This window comes from Glandiceps talaboti, chromosome 11, assembly GCF_964340395.1.
Source record: "Glandiceps talaboti chromosome 11, keGlaTala1.1, whole genome shotgun sequence".
NCBI lineage: Eukaryota > Metazoa > Hemichordata > Enteropneusta > Spengelidae > Glandiceps > Glandiceps talaboti.
The window spans coordinates 1918528-1943632 of NC_135559.1; the positions used below are offsets into that span (position 1 = coordinate 1918528).

The 25105-nt window shown below is 35.5% G+C and overlaps 2 protein-coding genes across 3 annotated transcripts; one reads left to right on the top strand and one right to left on the bottom strand.

Annotated features, from left to right (window-relative positions):
* Positions 1-872: 872 nt before the first annotated feature.
* On the bottom strand, positions 873-6929 carry LOC144442340 (uncharacterized). 2 transcript variants are annotated; one of them, XM_078131652.1, is made up of 3 exons: positions 6736-6929; positions 4365-4587; positions 873-4080 (listed from the first exon to the last, which is right to left on the bottom strand). In XM_078131652.1, exons 1-3 carry the CDS (start codon positions 6869-6871, stop codon positions 2028-2030), a joined length of 2412 nt encoding a protein of 803 aa, XP_077987778.1. In that variant the 5' UTR covers positions 6872-6929; the 3' UTR covers positions 873-2027. The 2 variants fall into 2 exon arrangements, with proteins under 2 accessions (XP_077987778.1, XP_077987779.1); XM_078131653.1 differs by lacking the exon at positions 6736-6929 and adding an exon at positions 5761-5901.
* A 7563-nt stretch (positions 6930-14492) lies between these two features.
* LOC144442651 (uncharacterized) lies at positions 14493-23637 on the top strand. The gene is made up of 2 exons (XM_078132029.1): positions 14493-14979; positions 23192-23637. Exons 1-2 carry the CDS (start codon positions 14493-14495, stop codon positions 23635-23637), a joined length of 933 nt encoding a protein of 310 aa, XP_077988155.1.
* Positions 23638-25105: the final 1468 nt, after the last annotated feature.

A 25105-nucleotide genomic window follows, 5' to 3' on the forward strand; every position in this document is an offset into this window, starting at 1 on the left:
TAGTTTACTTGTGTGTACAGTACAGGGACTGATATTCATGACACAGTAACACAGTTAGTTTACTTGTGTGTACAGTACAGGGACTGATATTCATGACACAGTAACACAGTTAGTTTACTTGTGTGTACAGTACAGGGACTGATATTCATGACACACAGTAACACAGTTAGTTTACTTGTGTGTACAGTACAGGGACTGATATTCATGACCAACAGTAACACAGTTAGTTTACTTGTGTGTACAGTACAGGGACTGATATTCATGACACAGTAACACAGTTAGTTTACTTGTGTGTACAGTACAGGGACTGATATTCATGACACACAGTAACACAGTTAGTTTACTTGTGTGTACAGTACAGGGACTGATATTCATGACACAGTAACACAGTTAGTTTACTTGTGTGTACAGTACAGGGACTGATATTCATGACACACAGTAACACAGTTAGTTTACTTGTGTGTACAGTACAGGGACTGATATTCATGACCAACAGTAACACAGTTAGTTTACTTGTGTGTACAGTACAGGGACTGATATTCATGACACAGTAACACAGTTAGTTTACTTGTGTGTACAGTACAGGGACTGATATTCATGACACACAGTAACACAGTTAGTTTACTTGTGTGTACAGTACAGGGACTGATATTCATGACACACAGTAACACAGTTAGTTTACTTGTGTGTACAGTACAGGCATTGATATTCATGACCAACAGTAACAGTTAGTTTACTTGTGTGTACAGTACAGGCATTGATATTCATGACACACAGTAACAGTTAGTTTACTTACTTACGAGTGTGTATTTATTCAAAGATCCTGATGCCATCCATACAGTACGTCATCGAATGATTTATTCAGATACTGTTTTGTAACAGATATCATAGTTATGAGTGATTGTAAGACATCTTTTAGAATGTACAGTAAAATAACAATAACGAATATAAAACAAACATGTCAAAAAATTCAGATCCCATGCCCCTTTAATGATAATGAAAATTTTTAGCCATTTATTTCTCAAAAACAAAATATGTATATTCTCACAAGCCAGTGCATATATATAATTTCTGTTAATGTAACAATGTTTTGAACAATGCCGTAAAGAGGCCTCTGTTTTACGACGATAAATATGTTGCATATACATTCAATACATTGTGATAAGATTTGGATCATGGGTCAAGTATCCATGGCAACGCAGCTACATTTGTGCATATATTACTTGTCGATGGATACCTATCATATGAGTATCTTTAGTATTTACATATGACAACTGAACTATACATCTCATTGCAAAAAAGCCACCTTTGGACTATGCTTGGATAATTATTGTTATATTTCATAAAACAATTATTACAATATTTACTGTAGGTTGTTTCTTCTCGACCCAATGAACAGTCTACTGAATTTGATATAAAAGCCATGTTATTCCAAAGATATGGTAAAATGTATATTGTTAACTTTATAATCCAAACTGGGCATGCGTAGATGTAAAAGACTGTGAGGTGTAGTCTCAGTTACCCAGAATCCCACCGTGCACCGTTGGGGGCTCTACTACGAGACCACCCAGATCTCGTCTGAGTGGTCTCATAGTAGAGCCCGAGCAGAGAGCGTCTGGGTAACCGAGACTATGGGCTTTGTCATTTATGGTTGAGTTGAAACTCGTACGATTGACTTGCAAGAGTAGACTGGGTAAGCAAGACGAGAGTATTTGTGGCTATGACCAATGTGATGAAATTGCTTACAAAAGTGATCGATACAGGCTTAAAAATGGAAGAATACTATCATTTATTCCCACAATGCATCATTCATTCAAGATGGCGGGTTAGCAAGTGGCCTATTGACTGAACTGATTTGTCTATCCGAAAACCAAAATGTCGACCACCAATCCTTTGTCCCCACATTTAGATGATGTTACTGATTCATTGACATATCGCTAATTTGGTACTTTGGGCATTATTACATAATTAAAGTACTTTTGTCACGTGTTGTATTGGCAGTCAAGATGGAATATTCAGCTATCAGGCTACCTGATAAACTGCTCTGTACCGTATATCTTTTCTGATAGAAAACTTTGGCTTTTCGGTCTTATTTGAGATTTCGGATTTTCCAAACTGCGTATCCTTCGCAAAGGTAGGCTTGCATTTTCTTGTCCAACCCTAAACACAACGGTCTCGGGAGAGTTCAATTTTAAGTCTGTTAAGACTCTGTGATATGGCGCAAGCATATTTGAAGGTACGTGTAGCATGACGTAGGTCATGATACACGTTGCCTGCTTGCAAAATAATCCAAGTCTGTCTTTGATCAAACGACTCGGCAATATTGTGTCATTCCCGCACCTGTTACAGTTATTTCTGATCGGAAAGATTCCACTTTGCTTAAAGTAACAGTCGACGTATATCTTTCGAAGAGCTCCTGGTTTTATTTTCATTATGTTTTCAATATGGCCTGTTGTCTCGATGTTTATCGGCATTGTAAGTTTTGCTAGAAGTGGTGGGTGCCCTTTTATGGTAGGTTTTGCGACTACACTGCCTATACTGGTAATTTTCTTTTGGTACCGAAGAACGCATTCTAAACCCCTCAATGCTCGTAGATACCAAAACTCATTTGAGCAATTAACTTTACTTTCGGGAAAGACAATTTCACTGGGGAACCCTGGGGAAACTAATTCGGCAAATTTGTCGCCGCAACCGCTTTCATACAATGATTGAAGACACAATAGTAATGCCTCTGAATAAGGTTCCGACTCATTTTTACGTTGGAATGATAATAACGCTTTACAAAACGCCTCGAATATCGGTTCTGACTTTTCCCCTAGCTTTGTAGCTAACAGAATACACATCTCAGGATCGTGCTTTACGAAATATTTCATTAACTTTTGGTCGCATTTGCCCGACAAGACATCTTTTGCTACTTTTTCTGCTAGGAAAAAGTTTCTAAAAATCTGGTGACTGAATTCCCATCCAACAGACACATTCAAAATTCCCCTTTGCAACCGAACCCTCCTCACTAAAAACTCCAATTTCAGGGCTATGTTTCTTTTTTTGACTTTTTCATCTTTCAGTAACTTGCCTTGCTTTTTTATGCGACAGGCAGCTAACTCTTGTAAACCCAGTAGAGGGCCATTTACGAAATCGCGTGGCCATTCAGTGATCTCGCCTCTAAAACAGCATTTCTGTGAACTTACATTAACTATAGCGTGGTATAAATCTAAAACGTGGCAGCCTGAACGAAATTCGCTTTCTAACAAAATACAACAAATTATCATCAGATAAAATGGATTACATCGCAAATCAGGACAGAGATATTGGCTAAGGGAATAAATCTCTCGTTTCATCTTACACTGACAACCACAAATTGTGTTATTTGGATTTCTTTCTTCCAAGTATCTGGAAATGTAGAGGAAGATTTCCTGGCAAGTAAAGCCACATAAGGAGTATGTCTCCAAATGAGGTAGTTTGCCATAAAACAAGGAGGGTCGACAAGTAGCAACTACGGTTGTACCATACAGTTCTTGTTTCGTCAACAAATCTACTAAACGTTCGTCATCAACGTCTCTTACATCTAGTTCTCCGATACCATCAATAACGATCATAACTCTGTCCTCGCACGCTTCCACGTAGTTCCAGAGTTGATCGGGTGTTATCTTACGTCGATACTGAATTGAAAGACTACTGTGCAACACGTCAGCAAGACTACAACCTCTGTTCTCTCGGAAATGTTTTGCATCCAGAAGAAATAAAACGTCGTAGCCTAGGTTGGTTTCATGTGTCGCCCAATCATAGGCTAACCTGCGAGTAAATACAGTCTTCCCACATCCTGCTTCTCCCTCAATAAGTAATCTCGTAAACCTCCTCGACTCTAACTTATTTACAACCTGTTGTAGATTTAACCTCTGACCTGAGTGGCACATCCATTCTTTAGAACCTCTACCTTGGGTAGTAAAGTGAAAGTCCATATCCTGTAGTTTCACTACCGATGCAGACCGGAGCTGGGGTAGGTTTTGATAGCAAGGCATGTCGGTCTTGTAAAATACCTTTAGGTGGTCCGAGATCCTCTTTATTTCAGGAATATTTTCTCTGCAAATATCATTAGAAGACTTGGTTATTAATCAAAGCGTTTCAAAATGATGTAATTACCAGCATATGTAAATATTGAACCTCCGATTGTGTGTGGTGTGCTTGCCAGTGCATCGATGAGTGACGGAGTGCACACCGCGCCCTCTTTTGACAGAACACTAAACTATCTGATGATATGGTGAAATAAGATATCTTGGCAACCAAAAGTGAATTGTTGTAATCTTTGTGGCTTGTTCTGGTGATCAATTGCATTTGAAAGAGAAAGAATTGTGATGAGACATTACCCGAGTTCAACACATCCTCCATGTTTAGAAAAGTTCTCGACTTGTACAACTAGGTCTTTTCTCTCTATGGAACCTAGCAGTTCTAGAAGTACATCTGGATTCTTCTCATCTAGTCCTCTTTGTTCTCTTAATAATGCAATTAAATCGTCTGCATCTTCACATATTTCCAGTTCCGCTTTTCTGATATGACCATAACACAACGCTTTCATTCTCTTCAGATCATCTTGATATAAACAGATGAAAATAGAGTTATCAGTCAACCACTGTTTGGAAAGAGTTGTGTCAGTGTGTTTTGTCTGTGCACTCGTATGTATGTATGTATGTATGTATGTATGTATGTATGTATGTATGCATGTATGCATGTATGCATGCATGCATGCATGCATGTATGTATGTATGTATGTATGTATGTATGTATGTATGTATGTATGTACATATATGTACATGCATGTATGTATGTATGTATGTATGTATGTATGTATGTATGCATGTATGCATGTATGCATGCATGCATGCATGCATGCATGCATGCATGTATGTATGTATGTATGTATGTATGTATGTATGTACATATATGTACATGCATGTATGTATGTATGTATGTATGTATGTATGTATGTATGTATGTATGTATGCATGCATGCATGTATGTATGTATGTATGTATGTATGTATGTATGTATGTATGTATGTATGTACATATATGTACATGCATGCATGTATGTATGTATGTATGTATGTATGTATGTATGTATGTATGTATGTATGTGCGTTCGTGTGTGCGTGCGTGCACGCCATTTGTGCGTGTGGCCGGGTAGGTAGGTTTTAGGCAAGTAATGGTTGGTTGGTTGTTAGATAGATAGAAGAAAATAATTCTTTAAGACATTAGATTTCAAACAATATGAAATAATTATACCGATATCTATACCTTGGAAGTATCGGTGACCATGATCTACCGTATGATATGTATACTAGTATATAAATACATAAAATCTACAACTGTGGTTTTCACAATAGCTACAACCATTTACACCATTCAATAGAACATACTGTGATCAATGAAAACGCCCTCACATATCGGTCAACCCCTGTCACAGCAGAGAAGGCCGGTGATGGCGGAGAGACACGACGTACCTTGCAGTCTACAGATGACTAAGCTTATATATGTAGCATATATATTCCGACCATTTTGCTAGTTGGAGTTGTTATTTTAATTGATAACTAACACTACTTTGATACCGGGGGGGGGGTGATATTGAGGGGAGTCTAAAAACCTGAAGTACTGTAATTAATAAAACTTACTACTGCTGTGTTCAGTAATAAAAGTAGCAAGTAAAACAACAATCTCAAATTGCCAAATGTTCCACTTTGATCATTAAATGTATATTATCACGTACTGTAACTGTCTTCTGGCGAACACTCCATATTTTAGCTGTAACACTGGACATGGCGTCTTCTCCTTATCATGCAATCAAACACTAAAACATCACTTCTATTTCGTATACACATGTCTATTGACCACAGTGCACACCAGGATGCAATCCGTAGTGAAAATAAAATAAGTTCTTCAAGCCATGGCCATCTGTTCAATAATACAGACTTACGTGTAATGTGTTCAGTGTGTGTTGTTGTGTATTCTACTGTCTCCGTGTTTATGTACCTGGAACACTTTCTAAAACTATTTTGTTACATAGAATGACCGCTTGTTATATCGTACATCCTGAAAAGCATTGTATCAGATAATGGATAAACGTTGCGTATTTGGCAGTACATACAATATATCCAATCAAATTGAATTTTGGGCTCGAACACAAAGATCAGTCCCCAATGAGTCACAATTTCAACTTATTATTATACTATTTATATATACAATAAATCTTTAATTGACATGTACAATGGCTGATTATTAGTATTTTAACAATTGTCAGGGACTATATTGTTTGCGTTCTGATTAAAAATTAATATTCAAGCTACAGCTGGTGCAGGTTTATAGGAACTATATAGTAAATATGAAGACTGTTCCGCACCTTCGAAACCAGTTGTGATTGGCCACCACTGACAAAACGACGTTTAGTCATCGCCGTTTCTACGTAATGCTACAAATGGTGTATTTATCATATTCAGCAGTGCGTAGCTTTGTACCATACAACAAACAATAACCATTGTACAATGGCGGAAGACATTTTGTGAGTTGTTGTTTTTTGTGTGGTATGTCGAGTTTAAGAGTATTAAATTACAACTGTGTAAGACAATATCGACTGACGGAAATGTCTTTTTTATGATTGTCTGTGTGAAAATATATATTTATAAAACTAGTTTTCGATTGATCCATGGACAACGGTAAAGGATTTAGGGGCGACGCAATTACATACCTTTTCCAAGACGATCGCTGATTTCTCTGAGCAACTGATTGAAAGGACTGATTTCAATGGACAGATTCTTCCTTTCTTTATCAACTTGTCGTCCACCTTTAAAAAGGTTTGACAAACTTCTCTTTAAACGCGCCATTCTGAACGAAGCCGTAGTCCAGCGGAGGTCTTCACGGCGAATACAACGTATTTTAGTGTTTACGGGATTATGGGTATTCTTTTCGTTCCTTTATATCGTATAAAACTTTATTCTTGATGGGTCATGAGGTCAAACCGTCAACAGCGGAACTTTCCTTTGTGTGTGTGAATAACAAACAAGAAGCACCAGACACAATGCTGTGTTTGGTCGTTTTAGCATTGTATTTCGTGTAGGGTCTGTGGAAGAACGTAGTAGTCGTCAGGGTGAAGTAAGGACTTGACTTTATTTCTAGGATCTCTACTCTACTCTACTCTATTCTACTCTACTCTACTCTACTCTACTCTACTCTACTCTACTCTACTCAAGTTCTAGTCAAATCTCGCCCAAAGACTCCAGCCATTTTGATTCTCCACCGCTATCATTTTCACACGTGCAATATGATCGTCGCAAGGCAAGAGAAGTTACCCCGCATAAAACTAAGCTTGTGAGAATGAGTAACTAGGAAGAGCAAGAATCACATCTTACTTCATGATGAACAAACTTTAAGTGTGACAGGAGATTTTCATCAGACTATAAAATGACAGGATATAGCATCGATCTGTCTGTCTTTCTGTCTGTCTGTCTGTCTATCTATCCATCCATCCATCCATCCACCCATCCACACCCCCTCCCTCCCTCCGTCTGTCTGTCTGTCTGTCTGTCGGTCGGTCGGTCGGTCGGTCTATCTATCTATCTATCTATCTATCTATCTATCTGTCTGTCTCTCTGTCTCTCTGTCTATATGTATATCTATCTATCTATCTATCTAAGACTAACGTGTACCTCGGATATCTGGCCATGGTTTATCATTTCAATACATATGTTTGTTTTTTATTATGACGCAATCATTACACGATGACGTCATAACACGACAAGAATATAATATTTCCAGCTTGACAACGTATACGTTGGTGAACAGAGAATTGAAGCAGTATCAAGGAAAGATATGTGACGTCAATTGCGACGACTTTATTGATTGGATTGGTAGCGAGCCCCACATTGTACATTTCAAGATCCAAGGATCAGTTATCAAAATTGCTATACCAGCAATCCCAGTCCACTATACGTGAATGTATTAGAGATATATACACTCTCTTGTACAAGAAGACATATCTGTCACAGTAATATAAAATTCATATCGAGTGAGCGTCAAAGATGAACATTTCTGATACAAAATCGATACTTCATCAATTGTACTTGGTATTAAAATCGATTTCCGTTATGTCAGATACATACATCCGTTTCGTAATTAGTAATGACTGGTATGCTTGTGACAAAAACGCAGGTCAGATATGAGAGAGAATGGAAATTGACACTAATGAAAGTGACATATTATCAATTTATAACAGTTTGTAAAATTACATCCATCAAGTCTTTTACCGGCAAATATTTACATACAGATTCAATTAGCGTAATTGCAGAGAGAGGAAATGTTTATTGCATGAGAGGCCACAGGCCCAAAGAGCAAACAAAACTTGTTTGTAAAATAAATAAAATAACTGAAGACGCTGTTAAAGTATATTTTTCAAGAAGGAAGAAGAAATGAAAATTAGTCTACATTTCATTGCATAATAAACGAAAACGGCTAAATTATTTAATTGTGTTGCATTGGCGGTGCGTAAAAGGTCAGTAAACTTTTCATATGATGAGTTGTTAATATATCAGACTGGTATAAGATCTTCCCGCAGATTTTGATACCAAGGACATTTAGTTAAGCAATGGAATTCAGTTTTAAAACACAAATTATTTTGTAGTAAGCAAACACTACAGAATCCTTTGTCCTAGTAAGGGATAACAACATGACGCCCCTTTTCATTGTTTAAGCCACGTGAGGAACAGCGAAATCTTACTAAAGCAATTCTGAATTTCAATGGATAAATACAGGTTGGATACCTCTCTGGTTCAAGTAAGGATTTAAAGGTAATATATATCTGAATTTTAGGAGATGATACCATTTCATCATGCCATATCTGAACTGAACAATCCTTAAGTCTATCAAAAACTATGGATATAAAATCAGGCACAGATCCAACTCCATGTATAACTGAAACCATACCGAAAAAGTAAATTTTTTTAATATGGAAACCCCAATTAACAAATTTACTATTTCGGTTTTCCTCAAGCCATTTCAACATAATATAACACTTATAAGGATATCTATCATGGTCCATTTGGAGAATGTTTAGCCAATATTTTATACATCTCTAGATCTTAAAATAGAACACAAATAAAACACTCACCAATGGCGGCTTGATTTGCTGTGTTCCTATTCACACAAAGTAAACTGGAAATGTACCTGTTCGATCGGTGGTGAATATTCAAAACCCCAAATTTGGCCACCATACAATAATATCGGGGCTACAATAGTGTAAAACAATTTAAATACGTCTAAAAGGAAGCCATCCTATTTCGTGAATTAAAACTTTTATTTGAAACATTACCGTTTTACCTTGTGTAGATTGATTTTGTTTGGTGTGATTCCAGCTTAGTCTTGACGATATCATTAATCCAAGGTATTGACATTGGGGTACAACATCAATGCATTGACCGCCAACGTTCGTATCGCTTTAAGTAACCACCCCCTCCTAAATTAAAGATTATAATCTGCGTCTTTCCTAAATTTACATTCATACCCCAATGAGAACAAAACAATTGAAGTTTATTTATTTGCCTTTGGATACGAAAAGCCCACTCAGCTGCATCATCGGCATACATTAAAATAAATTTTGCAATTCTTCATCTATAAAGATACCTTCACACTCAACATTATTAATGTGGGCTGCCAAAACATTTATAAAAAGAGAAAACAACATGGACTTAGCATGCAGCCCTGGCGTGTGTCAATGGTACATTTACTGTACATTGAACGTAAGACCGATACAAATTTACCATGAATACACAGACTAAATAATTTTCCCCACAAAAAATCATGACAAATAGAGTCAAAGGCTTTCGAAAAGTCTATGAATAAACAGTAAAATCTGCCTCGCCTTACGTACTTAGTTGCCTTTGCCTGAAAACTAAAAATGTTGTCGACAGTATTATAACCACATCTGCTTGAGCTTCAGATAAAATACTGTTTTCTTTACACCACTTTTGTAAGCGATAAGTTAGGACTTTTGTGGATACTTTTCCAAACACAGAGAAAGTAGAGAGATTCCTCTGTAGTTGTTCACATCTGAGGTTAACCCCTTTTTATGTAGTTGTGTTATTGTGGCTTTACATCAAGCTGCCGGGAACGTGCCTGACACAAGGATATGATTGAAGAACTGCTTTAGACTACACTTCAAATATTCAGTCACAAAGTCATCTGGATCGAGAGCCTTGTGGTTTGGTATATCTTTTATGACATTTAATATTTCATTAAATGAAATGTCTGAATTTATTTCCAAAGGAACATTGTCTATTCAGTCCCCAACTGTTCTCTTCGTGTCATTAGCGTAATAGTAGTACTTACTACTTAGCATGAAAAAAATATTTTTTTAATTATAAAGTGAATGAACGACTTGGCAGGAAATTAGTCTTCTATAATAGTTGTTTCACCTGAGATAGTTTTCAATTAAATGAAGTGAAATGAACACGTGTTGAATAGAAAATTGGAATTAAACCATATCATATTCAAAGGTATATATTCATAAATTTGTCTTGCTTATAAAAGTTTTAAATGTTGGACAGAATGTAGGTAGGACCTTAGCATTCTCTCATACAAGAGAGGTCACACGGGTGATATCTAGAGTACAGTCTCTAATGACATCAGATTAGTATATCCACCGAGTTAGATGGAATTCTCAGTTACGAGGTGAGCGAACGCCACTCCAAGAAATAAAGGCATTTTCATAAATTTTAGGTTCAGGAGAATTATTTCATAAGTTAATGTTCACATTACATTACCTAGAAACATCAAATTGATATGTGATTTTACCTACATTGTTCTCATAGTGGTCTAATGTTGCACCATGGGACTTAGCAGATATAGATATGCATTAGATGAACACTGAATATTCATGATTTATAAGTGCTTACTACCTTCACGTGAATAATCATGAAATGACTTTCAAGAAATGTAATTGGTATGTAAATCAGTCAATAATATGCCATCCTATTATATTCATTGGTCGTATGTGCCACACGTGTCAATATATTCAACAAGTTACACGAAGTGTTAAACAGCCATTGATAACCTATGACGTAATTATGACGTAATTCGAGACATTATTTATGTAAATAGGTCATTTAGTATGTAAGCTACGCTCATATCTCTGACATGTCTGTATCTTGGTAATATTGAAAAATCAAGTGGTTTCATAAAATTCTCAGCAACCGTTGATGATACAGCACCTAATTTAGAAGTACCATTAATTATGCAAATTATTCAATAATATGCAAACTAAACCCATACTCGTTTGACATACATAACATATTATGAACATATCACAGTGAGATGAAATGCTTAAAACCATCTGCGATATATATATATATAATCCGATTTGTAGAATTCATTAGTTATGCAAATTAGCTAATTGGTATGATTCGCTGAAAACAAATCAACTTCAGCAATTGTCGCATAGAATATGTATACTGACTTTCATTTCATTTGAGCCCGCCGTTTTCGAAATGATTTTGGGCTGGTGGTCTTGAAACGCAATCAGATAACCAACTACGCCGGTTTAATGACGAAATAATGACAAAAGACACAGCCAGACTTGACGTCAACACAAACAAAAATGCAGGCAGACTTTGATACAACTTGATAGACAAAACCATAACCTTCGTTTCATGAGATAAAACAGAAAGGCAATTCCTTAAAGTAATTTTCTAGATGTTTATGGAATCTCTTCGGGAATAAAGACATATTGGCTGATCTGTCCATTGAGAATAACCCATGGTATATCAATGAAACTATAAAAACATGGCATGGCAAATAATACTGTAACAAGGCCATTTGTTGCATATACACAGCCTTTCATTTTGTTTACATTATAATAGCCAAGGGGTTTAACAATTTGCTGTTTTTTTTACAAGTTCTTGCTCACGACAGTCCTCCACAATATATTAACCTTTATCACATTCTATTAACATATCCATCTCCAGGAGAAAAATAGCAGGACCAGTATCCCCATTAGTACTTCGACATACGTTTTACTTCGAATTCCATTTCTAAACGCTCTATATGATTGCAACTAGACAGAATTGGAGGTACTTGTCCATCTGAATGTCATGTTATGTAGCAGTATACTTAATAAAAAAAATGTTTACTTTCCATGCGTATATACCACCAAAGAACGAATCGAATTCGCGCATTGTTAAAATCCTGAATGTTACTAAAAATTAGGTGCGAAGTTAGTCGACGACTTCAGCCCTTTTTGTACTTTTTTTTGTATTTGTCACAGTCGTTTATAGAATACTTGTCAAATGTAAAACTACAACCCTTACAGCAGTTGTTTTGAAATGCTGGTAATCAGAACATCGTTTTATCAGTGGTGAAAAATTAAAACTAACTTTGAAGCTGCTGAAAAGTCATCTCCTTATCATACACACACACACACACACACACACACACACACACACACATACACACATACATACATACATACATACATACATACATACATACATACATACATACGCACATACATACATACATACATACATACATACATACATACATACACACATACATACATACATACACACACATATTACCCAAAAGACAATAATACAGTAAAGCTCTATCCTCGCAAATATCGCTACCCCATACATACATACATACATACATACATACATACATACATACATACATACACGCATACACACACATACATACATACACACATACACACACACACATACATACATACATACATACATACATACATACATACATACATACATACATACATACATACATACATAACTTACATTCATGCATGCAGACAGACAGACAGACAGACAGACAGACAGACAGACAGACAGACAGACAGACAGACAGACAGACAGACAGACAGACATACAGACAGACAGTTGTTAAAACATAACCTCAGTCTATCTCCTGTCCGCGGAGTTTACAAAAGATGACGAAGTGAGTATCTGCTACGATGCTTTGAATATATCCCTTCTCTAATGACGTAACCAACGAATGATATTTTCAATAGGATATGCACTGTTAATATGTATAATGATAGGCCAGTAGTTAGCATAAAATGTACACTGTTTTCAGTACCATAGTAACCGACAAAAGAAATATTCAAATCTATGGTGACAATATATTGACAGTACAGGTTAAGATGACATTTTGATGTGTTAGTAGGATTCGCATGTGTACATGGATGTTGTCAGGGGATAATTAGAGGTAGCGATATTTGCGAGGATAGAGCTTTACTGTATTATTGTCATTTGGGTAATATGTTTAGAAATGAAAACTAAATAACTAAATTAGAAACAGTGTGGTATAAGGAGAGAGAGAGAGAGAGAGAGAGAGAGAGAGAGAGAGAGAGAGAGAGAGAGAGAGAGAGAGAGAGAGAGAGAGAGAGAGAGAGAGAGAGAGAGAGAGAGAGAGAGAGAGAGAGAGAGAGTACTTCACATCTATGGCAATTATAGTTTAAACATTCACCCCTTATGGGTAATATATATATAAGAGTCAGCACACAGTGGTTGAAGGTTGACTGCTATCAATTGAGAAGAAACTTACGGTCTCCTTCTATTACACAGTGAGAAGTAATGAGCGGGAAATGGATCTATATTTCAGCGGATAAGGTGACGTTTTTGCGGTTTAAACCTCGGGGTCAACGGTCGACTTCCTGGCTGACTTTGAAGCATTTACGTCAGCAAACCCTGTGATATATCTTTACAATAGTAGGCTGCAACGACCAATTCCTTTTCTTATAATCACAATACGGAATGAATTTCACGACCAAATTTCCACCCGGAAGTCATACGATAGTACAGCGCATCAGTTTTTCAAGCTATTTAATTAGACGCGATAGGACAATTTCCGTCGAACAGCAAATATAATGAGATTGCTTACCCAGATATGTAAACTTTAATTTTTAGATTAATATTGAGGTTATAAAGTAATTTGGCTGGAATGAGAAACGCTGGCTAGGGAATTGACGAAGGCAACAATACAGTGATGAAAAATTAGAGAAACGAAATGTCCGAATATCAAACCGTGATATATCAAGTCATCTTTATATAGACCTTTGACTGTGTATTTGTTGAGGTTCAGGCAAGGCTAATAAGGTAACTGATCTGCGGGAAAATATCAATTGTCACGTATTCATCCCCCCCCCCCAAAAAAAAAATCCACAATAATCCATCATCGTAAAATAGTCGTAGTATAATTGTTCTTTACATCAATTATTTAATGTGGTTGAAATATCCACATCAATACCACGTGAAGTCACGCTCTGTTTAGTCAGATAAGTATTCACACAGTTATAATAGTCCCAGAGACTTGCTAGGTAGTGGGCGAGGTCGTCACGATAAAAGGGCCACCTGTAGCAACTGTCTTACTTGAAGAAATTTGTAGACCAGTGAATCTTGTAAATTCTCTTGTTGACGTGAACACATGATTGCGATCACCATGAGCGGTAAAGTAACCGTCTTTGTCGTATGCGTCGTCTTCTATGCGCACTTGACGACTTCAAGTAGTGCACGGTCGGGGACAAGAGAAGATGTTATACTCCGCTATATCGAAGATCTTACACAAGACTTCAATTCATTGAAAGCAGAATATGCAAATCTATTATCAGAAATGAACAGCCTAAGAACAGGACTGGCTAGGCAGGCTCAGTTCCTAGTGAATACAGTGACTGAACCCGAGAAAGAAGAGTTAGAAATCCTACTTGCAAAACAAGCTGAGAAAATTGAGGAATTGGAAGAAGCTTTTGTGGTTCAAGAAAGTACCGTTAGTGAGCTACTCGCCCGTGAGAACACTCGAAGACGACGACATCAAGGAAACAACAACATTGCCGTTAGTAATGATTACCCACCTGTTATCTTGGAACGACAAAATAAACGAGTAGCTGAGAAACGAGCCAATATTCTTGAAGAAGTAGAGTCGTCACGAGGTAAGACTTATCCATAGTTTATAATATTTATGTAACCTTTATGACTTTTCTGTGGTTAAACAAACCGACATGGTAGCTGTTCAATTCCCTCGATCCCCTACATGTTTATAAAATATTCAAGCTAAATGTGCAACCCTCCGACTTTTTCACAGGCCAGCAAAAATTAACAAGAACTGCATCTTGTCCAGACTTTACTCTAAAAACAAAACAAAAAGAAAGTTATCTTATCAGTAAGACATATATATGTACTTTTGGACTTTAATAAAATCATATAATCATTTGAGAGATAGTGCAACATATTTCCAGTCTTTTGATAGTCGTCAATCTAGATGTCCAAGGAATATTTTGTTTTTCTGATAACAATGTTATTTGTCTATGTCACGTTTCTCGTATCTTGTATGCAGTGCGTTTTATTGGTATTTTGATAGATGATGAATAGAAAACGACGACATAGTTTCCTTATCAGTATTAGTTCGTGTCATCTATCATGGGCGGATATTTCTTTGGAATATTCCCTTACATTTTCTGTCATCTGCTGCCAATGGACTAACAACTAACCAAATAACAAACAACCAAACAATAACAGACATGCATGACGACGACAAAGAGAGAAATGTTGGCGGTAATCTTACGTAACCACAACAAATGGGTATTACTTACCTTTTGCATAATTGATTATTCCAACATAATGACATGTGTTATCTATGAACAACCAATCAACTAACAAAACAAACAAAAAATGGAATAAAATAATACATAAATAAACACAACAATTACTAAGACAAAGAGAGAGGTTAGACGTACACTTCTGAAGGAACACCAGTGGTGTTTAGATGATTTTGATGGCTGTTTTGCTACATATAAAAATATCCCCTGGTATTCTGATTTCTGTGACATTCCTAACCATGAAATGGTATTTATAGATCGTCTGATAACATATAAAGGATTTGAAAACATCACGTGTCTGTATACTAAAAAGTTGGGATGGTATTATTAAACATATCAGTTGTGAGGAGATTCTTTTTTATGCATTTGTCTGAAGGCAAACATTAGCATCAACAGTATCCTAGATTAGTTGATCACCTTTTATGTAATTTTTATGAACCATCCGAGTGAAAAAGTGGAAAGGAAAACAGGCTTGTGCTGCTTTGAGCAAAAACGAGCATATAAGCATCAATAGTATGCAAGTAGAAATACGTCGAGTGAATGAGTTCTGTGTTTCGTAACACAGACTTCCCGCGGAGAATCTACCGTCAAAGCCATAAATCTCATCACCCACTAGCCTTTCCCACAGTACAAGTCATTCTATCATGATTCACCGATTGACGTTCAAAATGAAGTTCATATTAAAGATGTCAGAATGGTCACAAATCAATGGAAAGGTCAAAACACAAAACTACATGCATACAGAAAAGGATTGACGTTCAAAATGAAGTTCATATCGAAGATGTCAGAATGGTCACGAATCAATGGAAAGGTTTAAACACAAAACTACACGCATACAGAAAAGGGTTTAAATATATATCACTAAATACACACTCGGCAATATTGTATGTGTTCGCATTCATATTAATCACCCTCAGGCACTCGAGGAAATAAATGACAAGCTGCACGTACACATATGTAGATAGACAACTCACATTATAAAACACAAGGACCATGTGGTATATAACATATACCTAATTCTATATAGCTTCTAGCTAAAAAATACACATACGGACAGCTGTACAATATGATTACAATTGAAAGTAGAATCTGATGACAAACTGATGAATTTCTTTGTTGAAATGACACTAATATTTGTAATATTAAAATTCAATATCGATTCGATCTTTTCAGACAATATGTAAAATGGTTTGTTAAAAGAGAACACAGTCTGTAACTTTATGATTCTTGGTGGTTAATATGGCTTCTTTTAGTAATATGTTGATATTATTGCAGCGACTCAAAAGCCTAGTGACGGAGTACATCGCATGATAGGAATTCAAAAATGTTATACTCCAGACCACTTCTTCTAGTTCTCTGATATTATACAACGTATCCATGGTAACGTTTTTGTTACCATATCAATTGCAATATCGACATTCTATATGTTACCAAGCTTCATTGTGCATACTCGGATACCTTTATCATATTGCCGCTACACCCATTTTCCTTTGAAAGTGCGCATTTTTACAGTGACGTTAGCCAGTAATCTAAGTTACAAACTGTGCCGCTTTGATTCTCTATGTCTCCAATTGCTAACTTATATACTTACTCACGATTCGCAGGGCATGCATTGCAACTAAATGGTGAATTAAAGATATGTATACAGCCAACACGTGTACCACAAATATAGTTTTGTTGTGTTACTGGTGTCAGTTCTGTACTTTAAAGTCGATCATTTAATAGTGAATTAAAAGTGAAGGTGTTTTTGAATTATTAGTGACATTCTTGGAGGATTACATTAGGTCTTTGAGTGTGAAGGTTTGGTTAAGATTTCACCCAAGGGAAACTTAAAGTTACATCTGCCAGAATTCAAAGATATAATATACCAGTTTTTACAACTTAATGAATAGTTGAAAAAAATGACTATTTTATATATATATATATATATATAACTCGGTGAGTGTCAATCTCCTAAGACAGTGCTCTATACCGCAGTGGCAGAGCGTAATAGTTTTGGTAGTATTGGAACTCTTTCTTGGTTGTAACTCGGAGTTTCACGCATGGCGCGATCATCAGACAACTCTTGTCTGAGTTGTCTGATGATCGCGCCATGCGTGAAACTCCGAGTTACAACCAAGAAGAGTTCCAATACTACCAAAACTATATATATATATATATATATATATATATATATATATATATATATATATATATATATATATATATATATATATATATATATATATATATATATATATATATATATATATATATATATATATATTGAAAGCTTGACGCTGAGAACCTTATTTTTGGATCATTTGTCAGAGTACATTACAAATAGGGACATTTGCCTACCACGATTGTAAAACTAGACTACCGAAATACCTTTACAGGTATAAAGTCAGGTACATGGCTTGTCTTAATTTAGTTATCTTTATCATCCGACATAACATCCTGCATGGCTGTATATCAAATTTCCTTAACAAATAATTCGTTGGCAAAGGAGGAACGTAAAGAACAAATAAGAATATACATCATAAAAGCACAATGGTCGGTTTCAATTGTATACTTCAGTTATTTTAAAATCAACGATCAGCTTGATAACTATCTTGTAATAATATGTACGATAGGTGATCTTTGTATTTACATGTTAAATCTGCTTGTAGTGTATCTAATAATATTAAAAACGACCTTTGCTTGAAGTCCCTACCCACGGTACTTCAGTGTTTATGACATTAAAGGGAATTACTGCAGCTTGGACGAAGCAGTACTTTTTCGATGTGCTGTACATAAAGCTAGCAATTCTCTGAGTCAAATAATAAAAGTTGGGTAAATTCATTTGATAAAATCAAATGAGAGTAAGAAAGCATGCCAACCAAATGAAAGGCGGGACAATTCACTTCGATTTGTAATAAAACATAGTTTGAACACACGCTGTTACTAAACAATCCTAAGGGTATGCTTTGGAATGATTGTGTCATGAATCTTAGAAATTTCAATAAAATACTTAAATTAGTGGATGATAATGATGAAGGAGGAAAAAATCAGAATAAACAGTCGAGAATAAAAGCTTTGACAGTATTGAGAATGTGATTTCAACTAAACAAGTCTTTCACACCCCTACATGCATATTATCATATGCAAAGTTTCAGGAAATTATTCTGTAGTTAAACTCCGATCGGAAATTCGTACCACTTGTTACGAATGATAAAATTTGATGGCAATGCACTTGACATGCCTAAAATATCCTACTTTAAGTCATTTTTTACACTGTACTGTTTTAATGGAGGGAGATGTGTAATTATAGAAGTGTCCCATCCTTCGGGAATCAATAGACACGTAGGCTTTGAAGGCGATGACTCATGTATCTGTGAAGACGTTTCATTATGTTGTAAAGTTAAACCGAATTTCCTGCAGCTACAAACAATCGATCATCGACTTTTAGTGGTCAGATAACTCACCGCGAGGATCGCCAAATAAATCAAATTCGTACAATTAACCAAAGATTGACATATCCAGACGATTGCTTCCTGGGAATGTATTACTTAACAGCGTTTGTGACTCGTTACCTCATTCACTATATTGTCAATGGGGATATAAGGAAGGGAAATGGATTAAAATGTTACAGACTGGGTTTAGAAACTTCCTTTATTACTCGGGTGAAAATATTTCCACATAAAATCTGTTCAAGTGTAATGTTGATGCAGGCCTTCTATGGATCTAAGTCTCGTGTTCTGGTTCTGTAAACATAATTGATTGCCAGATACACCAGGCATAAAAATTGTGTAATCGAATCGTTTGTTGCACTTCAGGGTTGAGGTCTTAGAGAATAATAAGGGGTGATTAAATTATTCTTCAGTGAGTAGAGATATCTTAATTTCAATATGTATCAAAAGCTTCCTTCCAAAAAACGTATACACAAATCTTCTTATTAGAGGCGTCGTCATCATTTTTTTCCAATTTCTCCTTAAGGAGGTAGTGTTCTCATAGTAAGCTTATTACATTTCCGTGTAAACTTCAATGAATATCAACTTCGTGCACGAATATCCCTCTAATCATTGGAAAGAGGTTACAGCAACTCAGTCGTGTAGAAATAGAACACTGTGGCTTATTGGTGTGGCATATTATGAAGTAACCTGTCTCAAGAAGGCGGGCTACTGTCGATCGAGCGAGACTTAAGCTTGCTCATACCTCAAAGGTCAAGTTCTCAAAGATACTTCTACGCTTTGTTGTATTTTGTGATTTTTATTGGGTGCACAAAGATTGATATGTATGGTCTCTCCATGCTTTACATTCCAGATTTCCATCAACAGGAAACAGTAAAATTACAGTTATTCATGAATGCTTAATCTAATTATGTTATCTGGGCAGTCAACTTCTCTTAGGAAAGGAAGCATTTCGTTAAATTAGTCTTAGCAATAGATTATCCACACTGAAAAACTCTTTTACCATGATATATAAACTCTCCAAACTGTGGTAGTTTTTAGTTTCAAAAATAGCTGGATTAACAACATTTGCATATAATGTCATACATACGTAATTAGCACCTGAAACAAGCGTACTGACTGATGACTGTTTGTGTAATATATATATATATATATATATATATATATATATATATATATATATATATATATATATATATATATATATATATATATATATATATATATATTATGATAGAGATTATTTAGGTTATATAAATTATTATTATTATTTGAAATTGAATAAGCAATATTAAGCAAATGTCGTTGTGTACATGTATTTAGTATAGAGACCCCGGCCATTAACTTTGCTTATTTTGTCCAATGGTATCCAACTGCTGTACATTCAAATACATTGTACTGTGGACATGATGTAGTGACGTAGTTGTATAATAAAACAGTTACCTTCTTTAACTGTCATTCATTTTGTGCAATCATACCTACGAGTTGTATCAATAGTTAGCACTGATGGCATAGCATTTTTTGAATGTGTATTAAAGGATCAGGGGTTCACTAAGTATGTAGGAAACAGCAGCTAAAGACACACTTGACATTACAATTAGAAAGAACATGACTTGTTAATGAGGCACATAAGCAAAGCAAAGAAATAAACTGGGGAAGAAAAAAAGCGATATTTGAATTCTCAAGATCAAATGATTTAATCTAATGAACTATTTTACGTTAATTAACAAACTTCTTCATGTCTTCACTTATATGGAATACGGATTGTTGATAGGGTTAACTATTTGTTTGCTAAGGTGACTTAATGCAGTATTTTACATTGTCTCCTTTAAATAGAAATATCAATTATTTCCTTTGATTTAAAATTTCAGCGTCATACTATTTAGATCTAGATTCAATTCTCAAAAAAAGTTCTTCTGTTCATTTCAGAAAGATGTGTTGTTGTGTAGAATGGCTTTCACCTATAAAAGAAAAAGTGTTCAAGTGTCTCGTTGCTTTTTCCAAAGGGCATATACAATCACCTTAAAAAGATTTCTCTTCATATATTCGACCAAAGTAATACGATCTTGTAATTGTAATCATTTCATGTCATTGATACTGGTATTACTCAGTTTCTAATGTTGTTTTTTAATTTACATGAGTAAGACTAAATTCATGTTTTCTTTCCATATGATCTCGCCATTGTTGAATATTGTATGCTTGTGTAGAATGGAAACGGTTTAAAACGGGTTACTGTATTTTAAAACAGGAAAGAAGGTCAGGACAGAATGTAGTTTTCCATCCAATTTAGCAAATTTGTTCTTTTGTGTGAAATGCATGTAATTTGAAGTGACTAAGTGATTGCGAAACAGTCGGGTGAAAGCATAGAACCTTGGCAGACTTACGAGACTACCAGTAACTGTGAAAAATTAAAAACGGTTAGAAAAGTTTGCTTTACAAACCCAAAATGAATAGCACACCCAAAACATTTAAAGAATGTGACCCAACTTCCAAGGGACTGTTGCGAGTCTATCCGTCGGTCAATTCATAGAGTTCTAAGATACGAGCCTTAGGCGGGAATGTAGGATACAGATTGAAAGGGCGACACTGGTAAATAATACAATTATCACTATAATAAACCCCATCAAGTTTATGATAAAGCTGATGACCAATTTAAATTAAGCGGTTTGTTCCGCAATAAAGTTGAAACTCTAGGGACCCGTAAAATCTATCAGAACTGAGATAATGGTATTGCAAAGGATGATATACGTGTCTATAACATTGAGGTTAAGTAATTGACCGGCAATAATGCTGATAATGCTGTCATTCATCATAACTGAAGTCTACCAAGTCTGTCTTGGAAGGTTATATGTTTTACGGTATCAAATTTTAAAGCGGCACAAGCTGAGATGATAAACTTTTTAACTTGAAAGAAAGCATTTAAATAAAACCTTGATTAATATAGTCGAGTATAATGTTAACATGTAAGTCTGCTCTGAGTTGTCTGCAAACGCAGTCATCCTCGTCTTGTGTTGTTAGTAGGTTGATCCTATAATAGGGTTACATTTCAGTATACATATACCTAATAATATCATCAATCACTTAAGGATTGAGTTTGAGTTCTGCGTTGAGCGACTAATGGTTACGTTTGCCCGCGTGAGTAAGATACTACAGTACAGGTACCTTTTAATAACGCAGCAAAATTACATCATGTATTAACTCAGGTTATACCCCTTTATATTAATCCTGGTCACCAAAAATATGTATATACAAGACAATAGTACGATGCCACTTAAAACCAATCCTCAAAAACTGTTCAAACACTTTCACAAATACCGATTACTTGTTGTTTACTTATGAAATAAAATAGGATTTGGTGATCAGGTAAATTGCAGAAAGTTTGCTCGCAGTTTGCTCGCATAATGTTCAATAAAACTCTTGCTGTTTAAAACAAGAAAAAATCAGGGGTCTCCGTCTCACAAATATTTGAAACAGAAGTCAAACAAATGTTAAAACTGAACCATTTTAAAAATCCAATATGGCCGCTGAAAAAACTTTATGGTAATATTTGGGGAGATTTTAAGGAGATTTTAAGGGTTTTCAGAGAAATAGGTCCCCAAGGTGCACCCGACCTTAAGACAACATATTCTCCGATGTGACTATGTGTCTTGAGATATATAACACATACACCGACAGCACTGAGTACTCTTAAATAGATTAAAACGTATACATGTAGATACAATTCAATTACGACTTACCACAACTGTGAACTTTAAGACCCCTGACGATAAGTACTACAGAAGGACCGATTACCACCCTTCAAAATAGTGAATTTTGAACCCCTGACATTACAACAATCGAATTACAGGAAGAATATATAGATTTTTTAAAAAGGAAGCATTGAGTTTTAAGTTTAATATTTAAGTTTAATTTACATGTGTATCTCATCTCAATACATCGTATTGTGGTTCCCCTAATTTGTTGTTCTTTAGCTAACCCATATATCTAAAGATATGTATCCCGTATCTGAGAGTTTTAGTTGAGAATGTGTGCCACTTAGATGTTGGAATATACAAATAAGTAAAACAAACCTCTTCTCTTTGATAGTATTTATTGTCTTTTTTCTCTTCTCATAGGTACAAGGAAGGTTGCATTCTCGGCAACTCGGACAGCATCTCTGCTCGGCGAAACGACCCCTCAGGTAATAACGTTCCATGACATGTTCGTGAACGAAGGAGGCGATTTTGATGCGGAGGATGGCATTTTCACCTGCAGTGTATCAGGCGTATACTATTTCTCCTTCACTATGAGGTCCTACGATAACAACTACATTGGTGTGATCCTCATGAAAGATGAAGAGCCACAGGTTTCCATGGCAACGGATGCAGACGACCGAAGTCTCATGCAGACCCAAACTGTTGTCCTTGCTCTTCAAGTAGGAGATACGGTATGGCTTAGACTGAGTCCCTCTAAAATTAGTCCCGTGAGTCATGCACATCGAGATGTGTCTGATGGTTACGCGATCTATGGCAATTCTTACAACTATATCACTTTCAACGGTTTTCTTATTTTTGGACAATAATATGTAAAGAATGGAATTTTCTTTTATTGCCAATAACTTTGTTATTAATGGATGGAGGGGTAGGATGGCAGTGCAACGTCAACGTTGTTCATTTCTTTGAGTACTTTTCAAACTATTAACGAAAAGAAGGGATTTTTTGTCCGAATTTTAAAAGCAAAAACTGATACATTCTATTACAAATTCCTACTTTAGTTACTCTGAAAACTCTTCTAAGGAAACTACATCAGGCTTCTCATGTTTTCTCCTATCTTTGTTCAGCTGCTTGATATTGCCTTTCACAAGCCGAAACACTTTGAAAAAAATGCACTTTTATTGAATTATTACGTTCAATTTCTCACTATGAACTCACTTGAGGAGAAATAAGACACTCTTCTTACCTAATATTTCACTGTTTTATTGCATATGTCACTGCACGGTACACATGAGAACAATTTTCAATAAATAACATTGACTATGAACTGTAGGTTTCCCGTTTCTTTTCAATTTGTATGAGTGTGGATACAATTCATTTACAGTATACAGATCTGAAAATGGATAATTTTTTTTTTTTGAAATATTGGTTCTTGAAAAAAAGTTATTGTTCATTTAAATTAGTTCCTTTGTGCATGGCATCACTGCCTCTTCTTTCCAGGCAGTGCTGGATTATTCATAGTCTAATATTCTGTTTTAAAGTAAACTCTTAGATGAATCTGTTTCTATGAGTATTGTGTTATTAAATGCTGTAACTGGGACGTATTTGAAACCTGATGAATGCCTGATGGATGGTAAATTTACTTCCGAAATTACACGTCAAACGTTCACGGTCTTAATCATTATCGCAGGAAGATTTCATTGAAAATCACCCACACAAACCTTACTAAAACCATTTCAAAGTCATTTTAATCCATTTACCTGTAAAATAGACAGGTAATGTATGCTCATCGATATGTATTGATAAAGTCTCCAGTTATTCAAACCAGTATTATTATATTCAAGGATTTTTTTATTAAATTAGTATTATCACTTTTAGATGGAAAAAGAAATTTCGAATAAATGCGTCACACGTTATTCAACACATAATATGTCCATTTGACCTCTCCTTGAGCTAATGACTCACTATTTCTGTATTTTTAACTACTTTAATACTCAAACAAGAAGAGAAATTGTCTATTGTAGTCTGACTTTAATACTATGTTCCAATCCATAACATAGTCATTATAGTAGTTTACTTGGTGTTGACATCGAAATGAAAATCGCCCACACAACTCATTTTATCTTTAATTTGCACACTATCATAAAACATAAAACTCCCCCACCATATATATATATATGTATATATAAGGAAAATATTGTACATGTACAATCATCAATCAGCAAAGACGCTCGAGTGACATCATTGCACTTGAAGGTAAATATATCAGATCTGATTATAATAAAACTACACTCCAAGACTTGTTTGTTTGTTTGTTTGTTTGTTTGTTTGTTTGTT